This window comes from Panulirus ornatus, chromosome 6, assembly GCF_036320965.1.
Source record: "Panulirus ornatus isolate Po-2019 chromosome 6, ASM3632096v1, whole genome shotgun sequence".
Lineage (NCBI taxonomy): Eukaryota > Metazoa > Arthropoda > Malacostraca > Decapoda > Palinuridae > Panulirus > Panulirus ornatus.
The window spans coordinates 39,908,934-39,926,030 of record NC_092229.1 but is presented as its reverse complement, the minus strand read 5'-3'; the positions used below and the strand labels follow the sequence as shown (position 1 = coordinate 39,926,030).

General features: G+C 41.3%; 1 protein-coding gene across 1 annotated transcript in view; it reads left to right on the top strand.

Annotated features, from left to right (window-relative positions):
* The window catches only part of LOC139749159 (SEC14-like protein 2), a 95,250-nt gene that overhangs the window by 60,413 nt on the left and 17,740 nt on the right, over nt 1-17,097 (top strand). The window contains exons 3-6 of the mRNA XM_071662811.1: nt 4,209-4,326; nt 7,873-8,082; nt 8,639-8,719; nt 8,892-9,085. Of these exons, the coding sequence (XP_071518912.1) occupies nt 4,209-4,326; nt 7,873-8,082; nt 8,639-8,719; nt 8,892-9,085 (603 nt within the window). The remainder of the gene's footprint in view (nt 1-4,208; nt 4,327-7,872; nt 8,083-8,638; nt 8,720-8,891; nt 9,086-17,097) is intronic.

Here is a 17,097-nt window from a genome sequence, read left to right as displayed (position 1 = left end):
TATATATATATATATATGTATATATACCGGGGTCGACGTGCCGTCAATGGATTGAACCAGGGCATTGAAAGCGTCTGGAGTAAACAATGGAAAGTTTTGTGGGGCCTGGATGTGGAAGGAAGCTGTGGTTTCGGTACATTATACATGACTAGAGACTGATTGTGAATGAATGTGGCCTTTGTTGTCTTTTCCTAGCGCTACTTCGCGCGCATGCGGGGGGGGGAGGGTGTTGTTATTTCATGTGTGGCGGGGTGGCGACAGGAATGAATAAAGGCACATGTGAATTATGTACTTGTGTATACATGTATATGCCTTTGTATGTATATATAGGTATACGTAGAAACAGGAGTTGTGGGAGTATGTGATAGAGTGTAAGAAAGTAAATTCTAGATTGATATGGGTAAAACTGAAAGTGGATGGAGAGAGATGGGTGATTATTGGTGCATATGCACCTGGGCATGAGAAGAAAGATCATGAGAGGCAAGTGTTCTGGGAGCAGCTGAATGATTGTGTTAGTGGTTTTGATGCACAAGACCGGGTTATAGTGATGGGTGATTTGAATGCAAAGGTGAGTAATGTGGCAGTTGAGAGAATAATTTGTATACATGGGGTGTTCAGTGTTGTAAATGGAAATGGTGAAGAGCTTGTAGATTTATGTGCTGAAAAAGGACTGGTGATTGGGAATACCTGGTTTAAAAAGCGAGATATACATAAGTATACGTATGTAAGTAGGGGAGATGGCCAGAGAGCGTTATTGGATTACGTGTTAATTGATAGGTGCGCGATAGAGACTTTTGGATGTTAATATGTTGAGAGGTGCAGCAGGAGGGATGTCTGATCATTATCTTGTGGAGGCGAAGGTGAAGATTTGTAGGGGTTTTCAGAAAAGAAGAGAGAATGTTGGGGTGAAGAGAGTGGTGAGAGTAAGTGAGCTTGGGAAGGAGACTTGTGTGAGGAAGTACCAGGAGAGACTGAGTACAGAATGGAAAAAGGTGAGAACAAAGGAGGTAAGGGGAGTGGGGGAGGAATGGGATGTATTTAGGGAAGCAGTGATGGCTTGCGCAAAAGATGCTTGTGGCATGAGAAGCGTTGAAGGTGGGTTGATTAGATAGGGTAGTGAGTGGATGAAGAAGTAAGTTTATTAGTGAAAGAGAAGAGAGAGGCATTTGGACGATTTTTGTAGGGAAAAAATGCAAATGAGTGGGAGATGTATAAAAGAAAGAGGCAGGAGGTCAAGAGAAAGGTGGAAGAGGTGAAAAAGAGGGCAAATGAGAGTTAGAGTTAGAGAGTATCATTAAATTTTAGGGAGAATAAAAAGATGTTTTGGAAGGAGGTAAATAAAGTGCGTAAGACAAGGGAGCAAATGGGAACTTCAGTGAAGGGGGCTAATGGGGAGGTGATAACAAGTATTTGTGATATGAGAAGGAGATGGAGTGAGTATTTTGAAGGTTTGTTGAATGTGTTTGATGATAGAGTGGCAGATATAGGCTGTTTTGGTAGAGGTGGTGTGCAAAGTGAGAGGGTTAGGGAAAATGAGTTGGTAAACAGAGAAGAGGTGGTAAAAGCTTTGCGAAAGATGAAAGCCGGCAAGGCAGCAGGTTTGGATGGTATTGCAGTGGAATTTATTAAAAGGGGGGATGACTGTATTGTTGACTGGTTGGTAAGGTTATTTAATGTATATATGACTCATGGTGAGGTGGCTGAGGATTGGCGGAATACTTGCATAGTCCCATTGTACAAAGGCAAAGGGGATAAGAGTGAGTGCTCAAATTACAGAGGTATAAGTTTGTTGAGTATTCCTGGTAAATTATATGGGAGGGTATTGATTGAGAGGGTGAAGGCATGTACAGAGCATCAGATTGGGGAAGAGCAGTGTGGTTTCAGAAGTGGTAGAGGATGTGTGGATCAGGTGTTTGCTTTGAAGAATGTATTTGAGAAATACTTAGAAAAGCAAATGGATTTGTATGTAGCATTTATGGATCTGGAGAAGGCATATGATAGAGTTGATAGAGATGCTCTGTGGAAGGTATTAAGAATATATGGTGTGGGAGGCAAGTTGTTAGAAGCAGTGAAAAGTTTTTATTGAGGATGTAAGGCATGTGTACGTGTAGGAAGAGAGGAAAGTGATTGGTTCTCAGTGAATGTAGGTTTGCAGCAGGGGTGTGTGATGTCTCCATGGTGTTTTAATTTGTTTATGGATGGGGTTGTTAGGGAGGTGAATGCAAGAGTTGTGGAAAGAGGGACAAGTATGCAGTCTGTTGTGGATGAGAGAGCTTGGGAAGTGAGTCAGTTGTTGTTCGCTGATGATGCAGCACTGGTGGCTGATTCATGTGAGAAACTGCAGAAGCTGGTGACTGAGTTTGGTAAAGTGTGTGAAAGAAGAAAGTTTAGAGTAAATGTGAATAAGAGCAAGGTTATTAGGTACAGTAGGGTTCAGGGTCAAGTCATTTGGGAGGTAAGTTTGAATGGAGAAAAACTGGAGGAAGTAAAGTGTTTTAGATATCTGGGAGTGGATGTGGCAGCGGAGGGAACCATGGAAGCGGAAGTGAATCATAGGGTGGGGGAGGGGGTGAAAATTCTGGGAGCCTTGAAGAATGTTTGGAAGTCGAGAACATTATCTCCAAAAGCAAAAATAGGTATGTTTGAAGGAATAGTGGTTCCAACAATGTTGTATGGTTGCGAGGCATGGGCTATGGAAAGAGTTGTGTGCAGAAGGGTGGATGTGCTGGAAATGAGATGTTTGAGGACAATATGTGGTGTGAGGTGGTTTGATTGAGTAAGTAATGTAAGGGTAAGGGAGATGTGTGGAAATAAAAAGAGTGTGGTTGAGAGAGCAGAAGAGGGTGTTTTGAAATGGTTTGGTCACATAGAGAGAATGAGTGAGGAAAGATTCACAAAGAGGATATATGTGTCAGAGGTGGAGGGAACGAGAAGTGGGAGACCAAATTAGAGGTGGAAAGATGGAGTGAAAAAGATTTTGAGTGATCAGGGCCTGAACATTCAGGAGGGTGAAAGGCATGCAAGGAATAGAGTGAACTGGAACGATATGGTATACCGGGGTCGACGTGCTGTCAATGGATTGAACCAGGGCATGTGAAGTGTCTGGGGTAAACCATGGAAAGTTGTGTGGGGCCTGGATGTGGAAAGGGAGCTGTGGTTTCGGTGCATTATTACATGACAGCTAGAGACTGAGTGTGATTGATGGGGCCTTTGTTGTCTTTTCCTAGCGCTACCTCGCACACATGAGGGGGGAGGGGGTTTTTATTCCATGTGTGGCGGGGTGGCGATGGGAATAAATATAGGCAGACAGTATGAATTATGTACATGTGTATATATGTATATGTCTGTGTGTGTATATATATATGTGTACATTGAGATGTATAAGTATGTATATTTGCATGTGTGGATGGGTATGTATATACATGTGTATGTGGGTGGGTTGGGCCATTCTTTCATCTGTTTCCTTGCGCTACCTCGCTAACGCGGGAGACAGTGACAGAGCAAAATAAATAAATAAATATATATATATATGTGTGTGTGCGTGTGTGTGTGTGTGTGTGTGTGTGTGTATTAGCGTACCTTCCGCTTTAGGAGTCTTTTTTGTGGAGCTGTGGAGCTTCTACAGCACTCAGGAAGCTGGCTACTTCTATTGGGTGGACCCATCATAAAGTGTAGATGTTTTATTTTGTAATTACCCATTTGCACACTATGGGAGAGAGTTGGGCCCCATTTCAGCATTCGTCAGCATGCAGCTTCTTTACTTTATGCACGCTTTATGCATTAACTGTCTGCAGTCATTTTGTTCTATTCATCCAGCACTCTTATACTGTGAAGATTATTCTTTACATTATTTTTGATAAGTTACTTGCTTAATTTCATTTTATATCCTCTATTTATTCAATCTCTCTAACTCTTGGAAGAACTGTGCAATGTTTATATTGTTACTGTTTTAAAAGCATAAAGGCTGTGATCTGGTCACCCCTTTCTTCTCTCATCTAGCTTGGGCAAATTTAAAGCCTTACTTGTCGTAAGTGGGACTCTTGTGATATGTAAGGTACAAAGTTAACCCTCATATCCATCTCACACATGTAATCTGGCAGCTTGTGTTCTGGATATTAATCATATCATGGCCTTTTTTTTCAGTGGGCCATCCTCGATACTTTATGTTTACTTGAGTTGAACTTCATGAATATCTTTTTTGTTTCAAGAGCTTGGAGTGGCGCAAAGACTGGGGTGCAGATACAGTTTTGGACTGGGATGTTCCTGAGGTGCTACTCCAGTATTATCCTGTTGGTATGGTAGGACATGACAAAACAGGTTGTCCAGGTGAGTTATATATAGAAATGCTGCAGTTGATAATCACATAGATTATGATGCAGACTTTAGATCTCTACTTATGTATACAAATTACCAAAGTCTCAGTAAAAGTGTACCTGGGGATAGGGGAGAAAGAATACTTTCCATGCATTCCCCGTGTATTGTAGAAGGCGGCTAAAAGAGACGGGAGCGGGGGGCTAGAAACCCTCCCCTCCTTGTATTCTAACTTTCTAAAAGGGGACACAGAAGAGGAAGTCATGTGGGGAGTGCTCATCCTCCTACAAGGCTCACATTGGGGTGTCTAAAAATGTGTGTGGATGTAACCATGATGAGAAAAAAGGAGGAAAGGACCCTGGATGTTTTGGCTCTGAGTGAAACAATGTTCAAGAGTAAAGGGGAAGAGTGGTTTGGAAATGTTTTGGGAGTAAAGTCAGGGGTTGGTGAGAGGACATTAGCAAAAGAAGGAGTAGCACTACTGAAACAGGTGCTGTGGGAGTATGTGATAGAGTGTAAGAAAGTAAACTCTAGATTGATATGGGTAAAACTGAAAGTGGATGGAGAGAGATGGGTGATTATTGGTGCGTATGCACCTGGGCTGGAGAAGAAAGATCATGAGAGGCAAGTGCTTTGGGAGTGCTGAGTGAGTGTGTTAGCAGTTTTGATGCAGGAGACCGGGTTATTATAATGATGGTTGATTTGAATGCAAAAGTGAGTAATGTGGCAGTTGAGGGAATAATTGATGTCTTGGGGTATTCATTGTTGTAAATGGTGAAGAACTTGTAGATTTGTGTGCTGAAAAAGGACTAGTGATTGGGAATACCTGGTTTAAAAAGAGAGATATACATAAGTATATGTGTGTAAGTTGGAGAGATGGCCAGAGAGCGTTATTGGATTACGTGCTAATTGATAGGTGCATGAAAGACAGACTCTTGGATGTTGATGAGCTGAGAGGTGCAACTGGAGGGATGTCTGATCATTATCTTGTAGAGGCGAAGGTGAAGATTTGTAGAGGTTTTCAGAAAAGAAGAGAGAATTTTGGGTGAAGAGAGTGGTGAGAGTAAGTAAGCTTGGGGAAGAGACTTATGTGAGGAAGTGCCAGGAGAGACTAATGCAGAATGGAAAAAGGTGAGAGCACAGGACGTAAGGGGAATGGGAGAGGAATGGGATGTATTGAGGGAAGCAGGGATGGCTTGCGCAAAAGATTCTTGGGGCAGGAGAAAGGTGGGAGGTGGTCAGATTAGAAAGGGTAGTCAGTGGAGGGATGAAGAAGTAAGATTATTAGTGAAAGAGAAGAGTGAGGCATTTGGATGATTTTTGCTGGGAAATAGTGCAAATGACTGTGAGATTTATAAAAGAAAAAGGCAGGATGTCAAGAGAAAGGTGAAAGAGGTGAAAAAGAGGGCAAATGAGAGTTGGGGTGAGAGAGTATCATTAAATTTTAGGGAGAATAAAAAGATATTTTGGAAAGAGGTAAATAAAGTGCATAAGACAAGAGAACAAATGGGAACATCGGTGAAGTGGGCTAATGGGGAGGTAATAACAAGTAGTGGTGATGTGAGGAGATGGAGTGAGTATTTTGAAGGTTTGTTGAATGTGTTAGATGATGAGTGGCAGTTATAGGTTGTTTTGGTTGAGGTGGTGTGCAAAGTGAGAGGGTCAGGGAGATTGGTTTAGTAAACAGAGAAGAGGTAGTGAAAATTTTGCGGAAGATGAAAGCCAGCAAGACGGCGGGTTTAGATGGTATTGCAGTGAAATGTATTAAAAAAGGGGGTGATTGTGTTGTTGAGGTTGGTGAGGATATTCATTATATGTATGGCTCATGGTGAAGTACCTGAGGATTGACAGAATACATGTATAGTGCCATTGTACAAGGGCAGAGGGGGTAAAAGTGAGTGTTCAAATTACAGAGGTATAAGTTTGGTGAGTATTCCTGGGAAATTATACGGGAGGTTATTGATTGAGAGGGTGAAGGCATGTACAGAGCATCAGATTAGGGAAGAGCAGTGTGATTTCAGAAGTGGTAGAGGATGTGTGGATCAGGTGTTTGCTTTGAAGAATGTATGTGAGAAATACTTAGAAAAACAAATGGATTTGTATGTAGCATTTATGGATCTGGAGAGGGCATATGATAGAGTTGATAAAGATGCTCAGTGGAAGGTATTAAGAATATATGGTGTGGGAGGCAAGTTGCTAGAAGCAGTGAAAAGTTTTTTGGAGGATGTAAGGCATGTGTACGAGTAGGAAGAGAGGAAAGTGATTGGTTCTCAGTGAATGTAGGTTTGCGGCAAGGGTGCGTGATATCTCCATGGTTGTTAGATTGAAACTGCAGAAACTGGTGACTGAGGTTGGTAAAGTGTGTGAAAGAAGAAAGCTGAGAGTAAATGTGAATAAGAGCAAGGTTATTAGGTACAGTAGGGTTGAGAGACAAGTCAATTAGGAGGTAAGTTTGAATGGAGAGAAACTGGAGGAAGTGAAGTGTTTTAGATATCTGGGAGTGGATTTAACAGCGGATTTAACTAAGGAAGCGGAAGTGAGTCACATGGTGGGGGAGGGGGCAAAGGTTCTGGGAGCATTGAAGAATGTGTGGAAGGTGAGAACATTGTCTCGGAAAGCAAAAATGGGTATGTTTGACGGAATGGTGGTTCCAACAATGTTATATATGGTTATGAGGTGTGGGCTATAGATAGGGTTGTGCGGAGGAGGGTGGATGTGTTGGAAATGAGATGTTTGAGGACAATATGTGGTGTGAGGTGGTTTGATCAAGTAAGTAATGAAATGGTAAGAGAGATGTGATAATAAAGAGAGTGTGGCTGAGAGAGCAGAAGAGGGTGTATTGAAATGGTTTGGTCACATGAAGAGAATGAATGAGGAAAGATTGACAAAGAGGATATATGTGTCAGGTGGAGGGAACGAGAAGTGGGAAACCAGATTGGAGGTGGAAGGATGGAGTGAAAAAGATTTTCAGTGATCGGGGCCTGAACATACAGGAGGGTGAAAGGCGTGCAAGGAATATAGTGAATTGAAACAATGTAGTATACAGGGGTCGACATGCTGTCATTGGATTGAACCAGGGCATGTGGAGTGTCTGGAGTAAACCATGGGAAGTTTTTGTAGGGCCTAGATATGGAAAGGGAGCTGTGGTTTCGGTGCATTACACATGACAGCTAGAGATTGAGTGTGAACGAATGTGGCCCTTGTTGTCTTTTCCTAGCGCTACCTTGCACGTGTGTGGGGGGAGGGGGGTGCCATTTCATGTGTGGCGGGGTAGCAACAGGAATGGCGGAGGACAGCAAGTATGAATACATGTGTATATATGTATAAGTCTGTGTATGCATATGTATGTATACGTTGAAATGTATAGGTATGTATATGTGCGTGCGTATGTGGATGGTTTGGGCCATTCTTTCGTGTTTCCTTGCGCTACCTCACTAATGCAGAAGACAGCAACAAAGTATGATTAATAAATAAAATATATCTTATAATTTGATTCTGTATGGTAATATTCCATATCTGAAATAGAAAAATAGTAAAAGATAATATTTTCCTTATCACCAGTTTGGGTTATTCCGTATGGAGGATGTGACATGAGGGGACTTCTGTCAAGTGTGCGTAAGAATGACTACATACGCTACACTATTCGGGTTTTGGAAGCATCTCGGCAAGACATGGCCAAACAAACTCAGGTTTTGGGTCACCCTGTGACCCAGCAGTGCTGTATATTTGACCTTGAGAACTTCTCTTTAAGACATGTTACTTGGAAACCTGGTTAGTGAGGACTTTATGTCAGGAATGCCAGAATTAATGTATACCTGCATTTACTGACAAGGTTTTCTTTGTGTATATAATTTTTCTTTTTTGTTCATCTGAAGAATTAACATCTCAAGACATAAACTGCACACAGTCTCTTCATATAATTTTGCCTAGTATGTTTTGTATGCAGTTTGTCACTGCACCCTAAATAAGACCAGGCTAATTTTTTGTTTATGAGAAGTTTGTAATATGAATTCTAATAAAATCTCTTATTTAACCATGATTTATATTGTGTATGAGCTTGATAAGTGTGAATAAAGAAAATCTGTCTTAATTATTTGACTGAGTGTGAAAAACGAAAATTTAAGCTCTTATTAGTGTGGAAGCCTCAGGTCAATATATATAATACATTAAACTTGAGTTGCACATATGTGTAAGTGAAGATCAGAGGCTGTACCTGCTTTATCCACCCCTTGTTCATTGATCTGAGTTTGCAAGAAATTTATTATCTTTTAAACTTCATTCACTGTATCTTGTGATTCATGAAATACTTTACTCTTCTCACTTGCAGCAATGGATGTGATCCTTGAGTTAGTACAGCTGTATGAGGCTAACTATCCTGAGTTTCTCAAATGTGCCTATGTTATAAATGGTGAGAAATTTCTGCCCTTACTTATATGTATATATAGTGCTTATTCCATGTGACTAAAAGTTTAAGCATTGTAGAATTGGATATATTTTTGAAGTATTTGTTGTCTCATCTCCATGTGTATCCAATATACGCCCACTGTATGATCAAGTAATAGAGGAAACTACTTTTGCAGCACCGAAGGTGTTTACACTAGCTTATGCTCTGATTAAACCCTTCCTTCATGAAGTTACCCTTAAGAAAATACGCATCTTTGGATACAGTGGGTGGAAAGAGGCCCTGTTGGAAGACATTGATGCTGACCAGCTTCCTCAACACTGGGGAGGAAGCAGGACAGATCCTGATGGTGATCCCAAATGCCCTTCACAGGTATGATGGCTGTATAGTCATTTTCTTAACATATTTATGTAAACCTTTTTGTTGTGTAAATTGGCATATCCATAACATCAAACTCATAGGCCCATAACGGACCCATGATGTAAAAAATTGGGTCCAGTATTTGCATTCATTAAGATAGAACTTGAACTCAAGACTCACATACTTATCGTATATTTCGTGATCCTTTACTTGGTTCTCAAATACACTGATTGGATCATTTAGTTACTGGTCTCATTTATATCGAATTTACAGAAACCAAAGTTGCATCTATACAGATTACTCTACACTACCCATATTTTTTTCAACCAAACTAAAATTTGCACATAAAATGTGTATTACTAATACACCTTTGAAATGAGTTAAATATACATTTTACATTTCTCTGAGAGAGTGATAAGAAATATGAAAAGCATGTTGAATTCCAATGATAAGTTAATGATAGATAACAAGTAGCGGTGATGTGAGAAGGAGATGGAATGAGTATTTTGAAGGTTTGTTGAATGTGTCTGATGACAGAGTGGCAGATATAGGGTGTTTTGGTCGAGGTGGTGTGCAAAGTGAGAGGGTTAGGGAAAATGATTTGGTAAACAGAGAGGAGGTAGTAAAAGCTTTGCGGAAGATGAAAGCCGGCAAGGCAGCAGGTTTGGATGGTATTGCAGTGGAATTTATTAAGAAAGGGGGTGACTGTATTGTTGACTGGTTGGTAAGGTTATTTAATGTATGTATGACTCATGGTGAGGTGCCTGAGGATTGGCGGAATGCGTGCATAGTGCCATTGTACAAAGGCAAAGGGGATAAGAGTGAGTGCTCAAATTACAGAGGTATAAGTTTGTTGAGTATTCCTGGTAAATTATATGGGAGGGTATTGATTGAGAGGGTGAAGGCATGTACAGAGCATCAGATTGGGGAAGAGCAGTGCGGTTTCAGAAGTGGTAGAGGATGTGTGGATCAGGTGTTTGCTTTGAAGAATGTATGTGAGAAATACTTAGAAAAGCAAATGGATTTGTATGTAGCATTTATGGATCTGGAGAAGGCATATGATAGAGTTGATAGAGATGCTCTGTGGAAGGTATTAAGAATATATGGTGTGGGAGGCAAGTTGTTAGAAGCAGTGAAAAGTTTTTATCGAGGATGTAAGGCATGTGTACGTGTAGGAAGAGAGGAAAGTGATTGGTTCTCAGTGAATGTAGGTTTGCGGCAGGGGTGTGTGATGTCTCCATGGTTGTTTAATTTGTTTATGGATGGGGTTGTAAAGGAGGTAAATGCAAGAGTCCTGGAAAGAGGGGCAAGTATGAAGTCTGTTGGGGATGAGAGAGCTTGGGAAGTGAGTCAATTGTTGTTCGCTGATGATACAGCGCTGGTGGCTGATTCATGTGAGAAACTGCAGAAGCTGGTGACTGAGTTTGGTAAAGTGTGTGGAAGAAGAAAGTTGAGAGTAAATGTGAATAAGAGCAAGGTTATTAGGTACAGTAGGGGTGAGGGTCAAGTCAATTGGGAGGTGAGTTTGAATGGAGAAAAACTGGAGGAAGTGAAGTGTTTTAGATATCTGGGAGTGGATCTGTCAGCGGATGGAACCATGGAAGCGGAAGTGGATCATAGGGTGGGGGAGGGGGCGAAAATTTTGGGAGCCTTGAAAAATGTGTGGAAGTCGAGAACATTATCTCGGAAAGCAAAAATGGGTATGTTTGAGGGAATAGTGGTTCCAACAATGCTGTATGGTTGCGAGGCGTGGGCTATGGATAGAGATGTGCGCAGGAGGATGGATGTGCTGGAAATGAGATGTTTGAGGACAATGTGTGGTGTGAGGTGGTTTGATCGAGTAAGTAACGTAAGGGTAAGAGAGATGTGTGGAAATAAAAAGAGCGTGGTCGAGAGAGCAGAAGAGGGTGTTTTGAAATGGTTTGGGCACATGGAGAGAATGAGTGAGGAGAGATTGACCAAGAGGATATATGTGTCGGAGGTGGAGGGAACGAGGAGAAGAGGGAGACCAAATTGGAGGTGGAAAGATGGAGTGAAAAAGATTTTGTGTGATCGGGGCCTGAACATGCAGGAGGGTGAAAGGAGGGCAAGAAATAGAGTGAATTGGAGTCATGTGGTATACAGGGGTTGACGTGCTGTCAGTGGATTGAAGCAAGGCATGTGAAGCGTCTGGGGTAAACCATGGAAAGCTGTGTAGGTATGTATATTTGCGTGTCTGGACGTGTGTATGTACATGTGTATGGGGGGGGGGGGGGGTTGGGCCATTTCTTTCGTCTGTTTCCTTGCGCTACCTCGCAAACGCGGGAGACAGCGACAAAGTATAAAAAAAAAAAAAAAAAAAAAAAAAAAAAAAAAAAAAGCAGTGAAATGATGTATAAGAAAAAATCTTCTTGTGAATATCACAGTGAATCATTATTGCATGGCGCTTAAGTATATACTTTGGTTTGATTTATATTGCTTGAACAATGCATTTGTAGTTGATCATGTAATTGATGGGTTAGATCCAGAAACTACCTCACATATGTAGAAAAAACAAAATTTATAGATTAATTGATTGGTACTAAAAAAAGAGTAACGTAGCTACCTTTCTGTTGACCTGGTGGATTGCTGAGTGGGAGGATGGAGTGTGGCTGACACCTCAAGAGAAGATGGGCAGGGATAGAGGTCTTGTTATTACTGCATGTCATGAACTAGGTATCTCATTCTATCCTTATTTTTTATGCATGTACAGTGGTGGTGAATAACATTAGTATATGCATCTTTAGTGTTCAGCATCTTTGCTGTGGAAGGTGTATCAATTGCATGAGGAGGGCTTGTGATATGCTAAATGGTAGCGCACATCGTTGGAGAGATGGATGGCGTCCAGAATGTGGACGAGAATATGTAATTCCTATTTGCCTGGGGAGTGGTTTCAGATGTGTGTATGTCTGGTGGAGTGGAGTTTAAGACTGGGTTAGGTGTGAAGTTGTTCAGTGCTTGTTAAGTTATTAAAGTCTGTATATTTTTGTCAGTGTTTGTGTTTGTTAGAGGAGAGAGAAACTATAAGTACAAGCCGTTCAAGTGAAAAGTGTTGGAGTGCGTTGTGTGGGACGGGTGTAGTGCTATGTAGTGCAGATAGTGTTTGTGGTTGCTAAGCAGCCAATGATTGTTCTAAGCTTTCTCACATTCTCTTTTGACTATGAATGACGAGACAGGTGAAGCATATTTTTGGCTGGAGCAGATGAATTGTTTGTGGAAGATACTAAGTAACTTTTTTTCCAGTCCAAATCTGTTACCATTACATGTTCTGAGAGTGTTTAGTTTGTTTATTGCCTTTGTGTTGATATTTGTGGTTGGAGAGTGAATGGCATCTTTGTGTCTTGTATAGTACCCAGTATGTTTTTGTTATTTTCAGTAGGAGTGGTTGAGCATTCAGGGCTATGTAAGGGTGCTGTTTTTGAAAGTGTGTGTATTTACCTATTTGTACTATAAGATGAGGAGTTTTACACTTGTGGGGCTCCATTCCTTGAACATTATCTAGTGTCACATGTGTTTAGATTTCTGTTTGCAGTCTGTATTACTCATGTCTTCATTTTATTCCACTGTGTTCCATTTTTCACATCTTAACAAGTTTTTGGCTCAGAATTATGTTATGTCATCTGGTTCTCTCCTAGCATCTCTTGAAGAACTGTTCACTGTATGTGTCATTAATCTGTTTTAAAAACACCTGTCATCCTTTTCTCTTCTAAGGTGGAATAATTTAAGTTTTCTGGCCTTTACCTACAACTCATTCCTCTTATTTCTAAAACCATTTGTGTCTCCTCTGGACCTTCTCTATTATTTCTTTGTGTTTCTTTAGATGTGGTGACTGAACGTGAAAAGCATATTCAAATTCAAGCATTATGAATGATGTGAACAGCTTCCTGAATATTTCCTTATTCTTGAACTTGAATGCAATTCTAATATTTAACAGCAGATGGTTGGTCTCCTTAACTATTCTCTTAAGTGGGACTGTGGTTAGGGATGATGTAAGCTGCTTGGCAAGCCTTACACTCATATTCCTGTGGCTTATTTCCTGCTTGATAATTATCATATCAAGGCCTTCTTTAACTGTAACCCATCCTTATTACTTTACATGTATTTGGACTTTATCAACTATGTATTACACCAACTTTGGAGTCTGTCTGTTGAGGTTCATTTGTAATTTGATGTAATCTTTCACCTTTTTCACTTCCTTTATGACCATTACATCATCTCCTAACATAATCAAATAGATTACTTATCTTCTGGCAAGTAATTTCCTCTAGATCAAAATGAATGATGCTTCCAGAACAGAACCCTCCTGGTGACCTCAGCCCATTTCAATAGGCTCCTTTGTTCCCTTCCACCAAGATAATCTTTGATTCATTAATGGGTGCCATTCTTATTCCTGACATAGTGATCCACCTTCTTAATCAGCCTTTAAATTATTTGGTGTAGTGTCACATACTTTCTTGCAGTCCAGATACAAAAATCTACCCAGCCTTCCCCTTTGTATATATGTATATGATTGCTATTTGTGTGTTACAGGGAAAGAGTATTATACTCATTTTGCCTGTACATATGTATTTCTGGTTCTTTTTCTGAATATATGTATACAAATTATATTTTGTTTATATTTATTACACTTTGTCGCTGTCTCCCACGTCAGTCAGGTAGCGCAAGGAAACAGACGAAAGAATGGCCCAACCCACCCAAATACAAATGTATATTCATAAACGCCCACACACGCACATATACATACCTATACATTTCAACGCATACATACTTAGACATACACAGATATATACATATATACACATGTACATATTCATACTTGCTGCCTTCATCCATTCCTTTCGCCATGATGCCACACATGAAATGGCATCCCCCACCCCCCTGCGCACGTGTGAGGTAGCGCTAGGAAAAGACAACAAAGGCCACATTAGTTCACACTCAGTCTCTAGCTGTCGTGTATAATGCACCAAAACCACAGCTTCCTTTCCACATGCAGGCCCTACAAAACTTTCCATGGTTTACCCCAGATGCTTCACATGCCCTGGTTCAATCCACTGACAGCACGTCGACCCCTGTATACCAAATTGTTCCAATTAACTATATTCCTTTCACGCCTTTCACCCTCCTGTATGTTCAAGCCACAATCGCTCAAAATCTTTTTCACTCCATCCTTCCACCTTCAATTTCGTCTCCCAATTCTCGTTCCCTCCACCTCTGATACATATATCCTCTTTGTCAATCTTTCCTTGCTCATTTTCTCCATGTGACCAAATCATTTCAATACACCCTCTTCTGTTCTCTCAACCACACTCTTTTTATTACCACACATCTCTCTTACCTTTTTATTACTTAATCAAACCACCTCACACCACATACTGTCCTCAAACATCTCATTTCCAAGACATCCACCCTCCTCCGCACAACCCTATCTCCACTCATCCTCCTTATATGTCTCACCTATTTCAGCATATCCTCTTTAGCTCTTTTATACACACTTCTTTTTCTCTAACACCTCTCTCTTATCCTGTCATTTCTTGTTTGATCAACCCTCCTCACACCACACTTTGTACTCAAACATTTCATTTCCAACACATCTACCTAAATATGTTTTCAGATGATGCAAAGGTCATGAAGGAAGTGGATATAAAATATTTATCATATATATATGATTTTTCTCCATGGTTGTTTAATTTGTTTATGGATGAGGTTGTTAGGGAGGTGAATCCAAGAGTTTTGGAAAGAGGGGCAAGTATGCAGTCTGTTGTGGATGAGAGAGCTTGGGAAGTAAGTCAGTTGTTGTTTGCTGATGATACAGCACTGGTGGCTGATTTGTGTGAGAAACTGCAGAAGCTGGTGACTGAGTTTGGTAAAGTGTGTGAAAGAAGAAAGCTGAGAGTAAATGTGAATAAGAGCAAGGTTATTAGGTACAATAAGGTTGAGGGACAAGTCAGTTGGGAGGTAAGTTTAAATGGAGAAAAACTGGAGGAAGTAAAGTGTTTTAGATATCTGGGAGTGGATGTGGCAGCGGATGGAATCATGGATGTGGAAGTGAATCATAGGGTGGGGGAGGGGGCGAAAGTTCTGGGAGTGTTCAAGAATGTGTGGAAGTCGAGAACATTATCTCTGAGAGCAAAACTGGGTATGTTTGAAGGAATAGTGTTTCCAACAATGTTATATGGTTGTGAGGCATGGGCTATGGATAGAGTTGTGTGGAGGAGGGTGAATGTGCTGGAAATGGGATGTTTGAGGACAATATGTGGTGTGAGGTGGTTAGATTGAGTAAGTAATAATAGAGTAAGAGAGATGTGTGGTAATAAAAATAGTGTGGTTGAGAGAGCAGAAGAGGTGTTTTGAAATGGTTTGGTGACATGGAAGGAATGAGTGAGGAAAGATTGACCAAGAGGATATATGTGTCAGAGGTGGAGGGAACGAGGAGAAGTGGGAGACCAAATTGGAGGTGGAAAGATGGAGTGAAAAAGATTTTGAGTGATCGGGGCCTGAACATGCAGGAGGGTGAAAGGCGTGCAAGGAATAGAGTGAATTGGAACGATGTGGTATACTGGGGTGGACGTGCTGTCAATGGATTGAACCAGGGCATGTGAAGTGTCTGGGGTAAACCATGGAAAGTTCTGTGGGGCCTGGATGTGGAAAGGGAGCTGAGGTTTCAGTGCATTATTACATGACAGCTAGAGACTGTGAACGAATGTGGGCTTTGTTGTCTTTTCCTAGCGCTACCTCACGCACATGAGGGGGAAGGGATTTGTTATTTCATGTGTGGCGGGGTGGTGATGGGAATGATCAAAGGCAGACAATATGAATTGTGTACATGTGTATATATGTATATGTCTGTGTGTATATATATATATATATATATATATTTTTCTTTCTTTCTTTTATACTTTGTCGCTGTCTCCCGCGTTTGCGAGGTAGCGCAAGGAAACAGACGAAAGAAATGGCCCAACCCCCCCCCATACACATGTACATACACACGTCCACACACGCAAATATACATACCTACACAGCTTTCCATGGTTTACCCCAGACGCTTCACATGCCTTGATTCAATCCACTGACAGCACGTCAACCCCTGTATACCACATTGCTCCAATTCACTCTATTCCTTGCCCTCCTTTCACCCTCCTGCATGTTCAGGCCCCGATCACACAAAATCTTTTTCACTCCATCTTTCCACCTCCAATTTGGTCTCCCTCTTCTCCTCGTTCCCTCCACCTCCGACACATATATCCTCTTGGTCAATCTTTCCTCACTCATTCTCTCCATGTGCCCAAACCATTTCAAAACACCCTCTTCTGCTCTCTCAACCACGCTCTTTTTATTTCCACACATCTCTCTTACCCTTACGTTACTTACTCGATCAAACCACCTCACACCACACATTGTCCTCAAACATCTCATTTCCAGCACATCCATCCTCCTGCGCACAACTCTATCCATAGCCCACGCCTCGCAACCATACAGCATTGTTGGAACCACTATTCCTTCAAACATACCCATTTTTGCTTTCCGAGATAATGTTCTCGACTTCCACACATTTTTCAAGGCTCCCAAAATTTTCGCCCCCTCCCCCACCCTATGATCCACTTCCGCTTCCATGGTTCCATCCGCTGACAGATCCACTCCCAGATATCTAAAACACTTCACTTCCTCCAGTTTTTCTCCATTCAAACTCACCTCCCAATTGACTTGACCCTCAACCCTACTGTACCTAATAACCTTGCTCTTATTCACATTTACTCTTAACTTTCTTCTTCCACACACTTTACCAAACTCAGTCACCAGCTTCTGCAGTTTCTCACATGAATCCGCCACCAGCGCTGTATCATCAGCGAACAACAACTGACTCACTTCCCAAGCTCTCTCATCCCCAACAGACTTCATACTTGCCCCTCTTTCCAGGACTCTTGCATTTACCTCCCTAACAACCCCATCCATAAACAAATTAAACAACCATGGAGACATCACACACCCCTGCCGCAAACCTACATTCA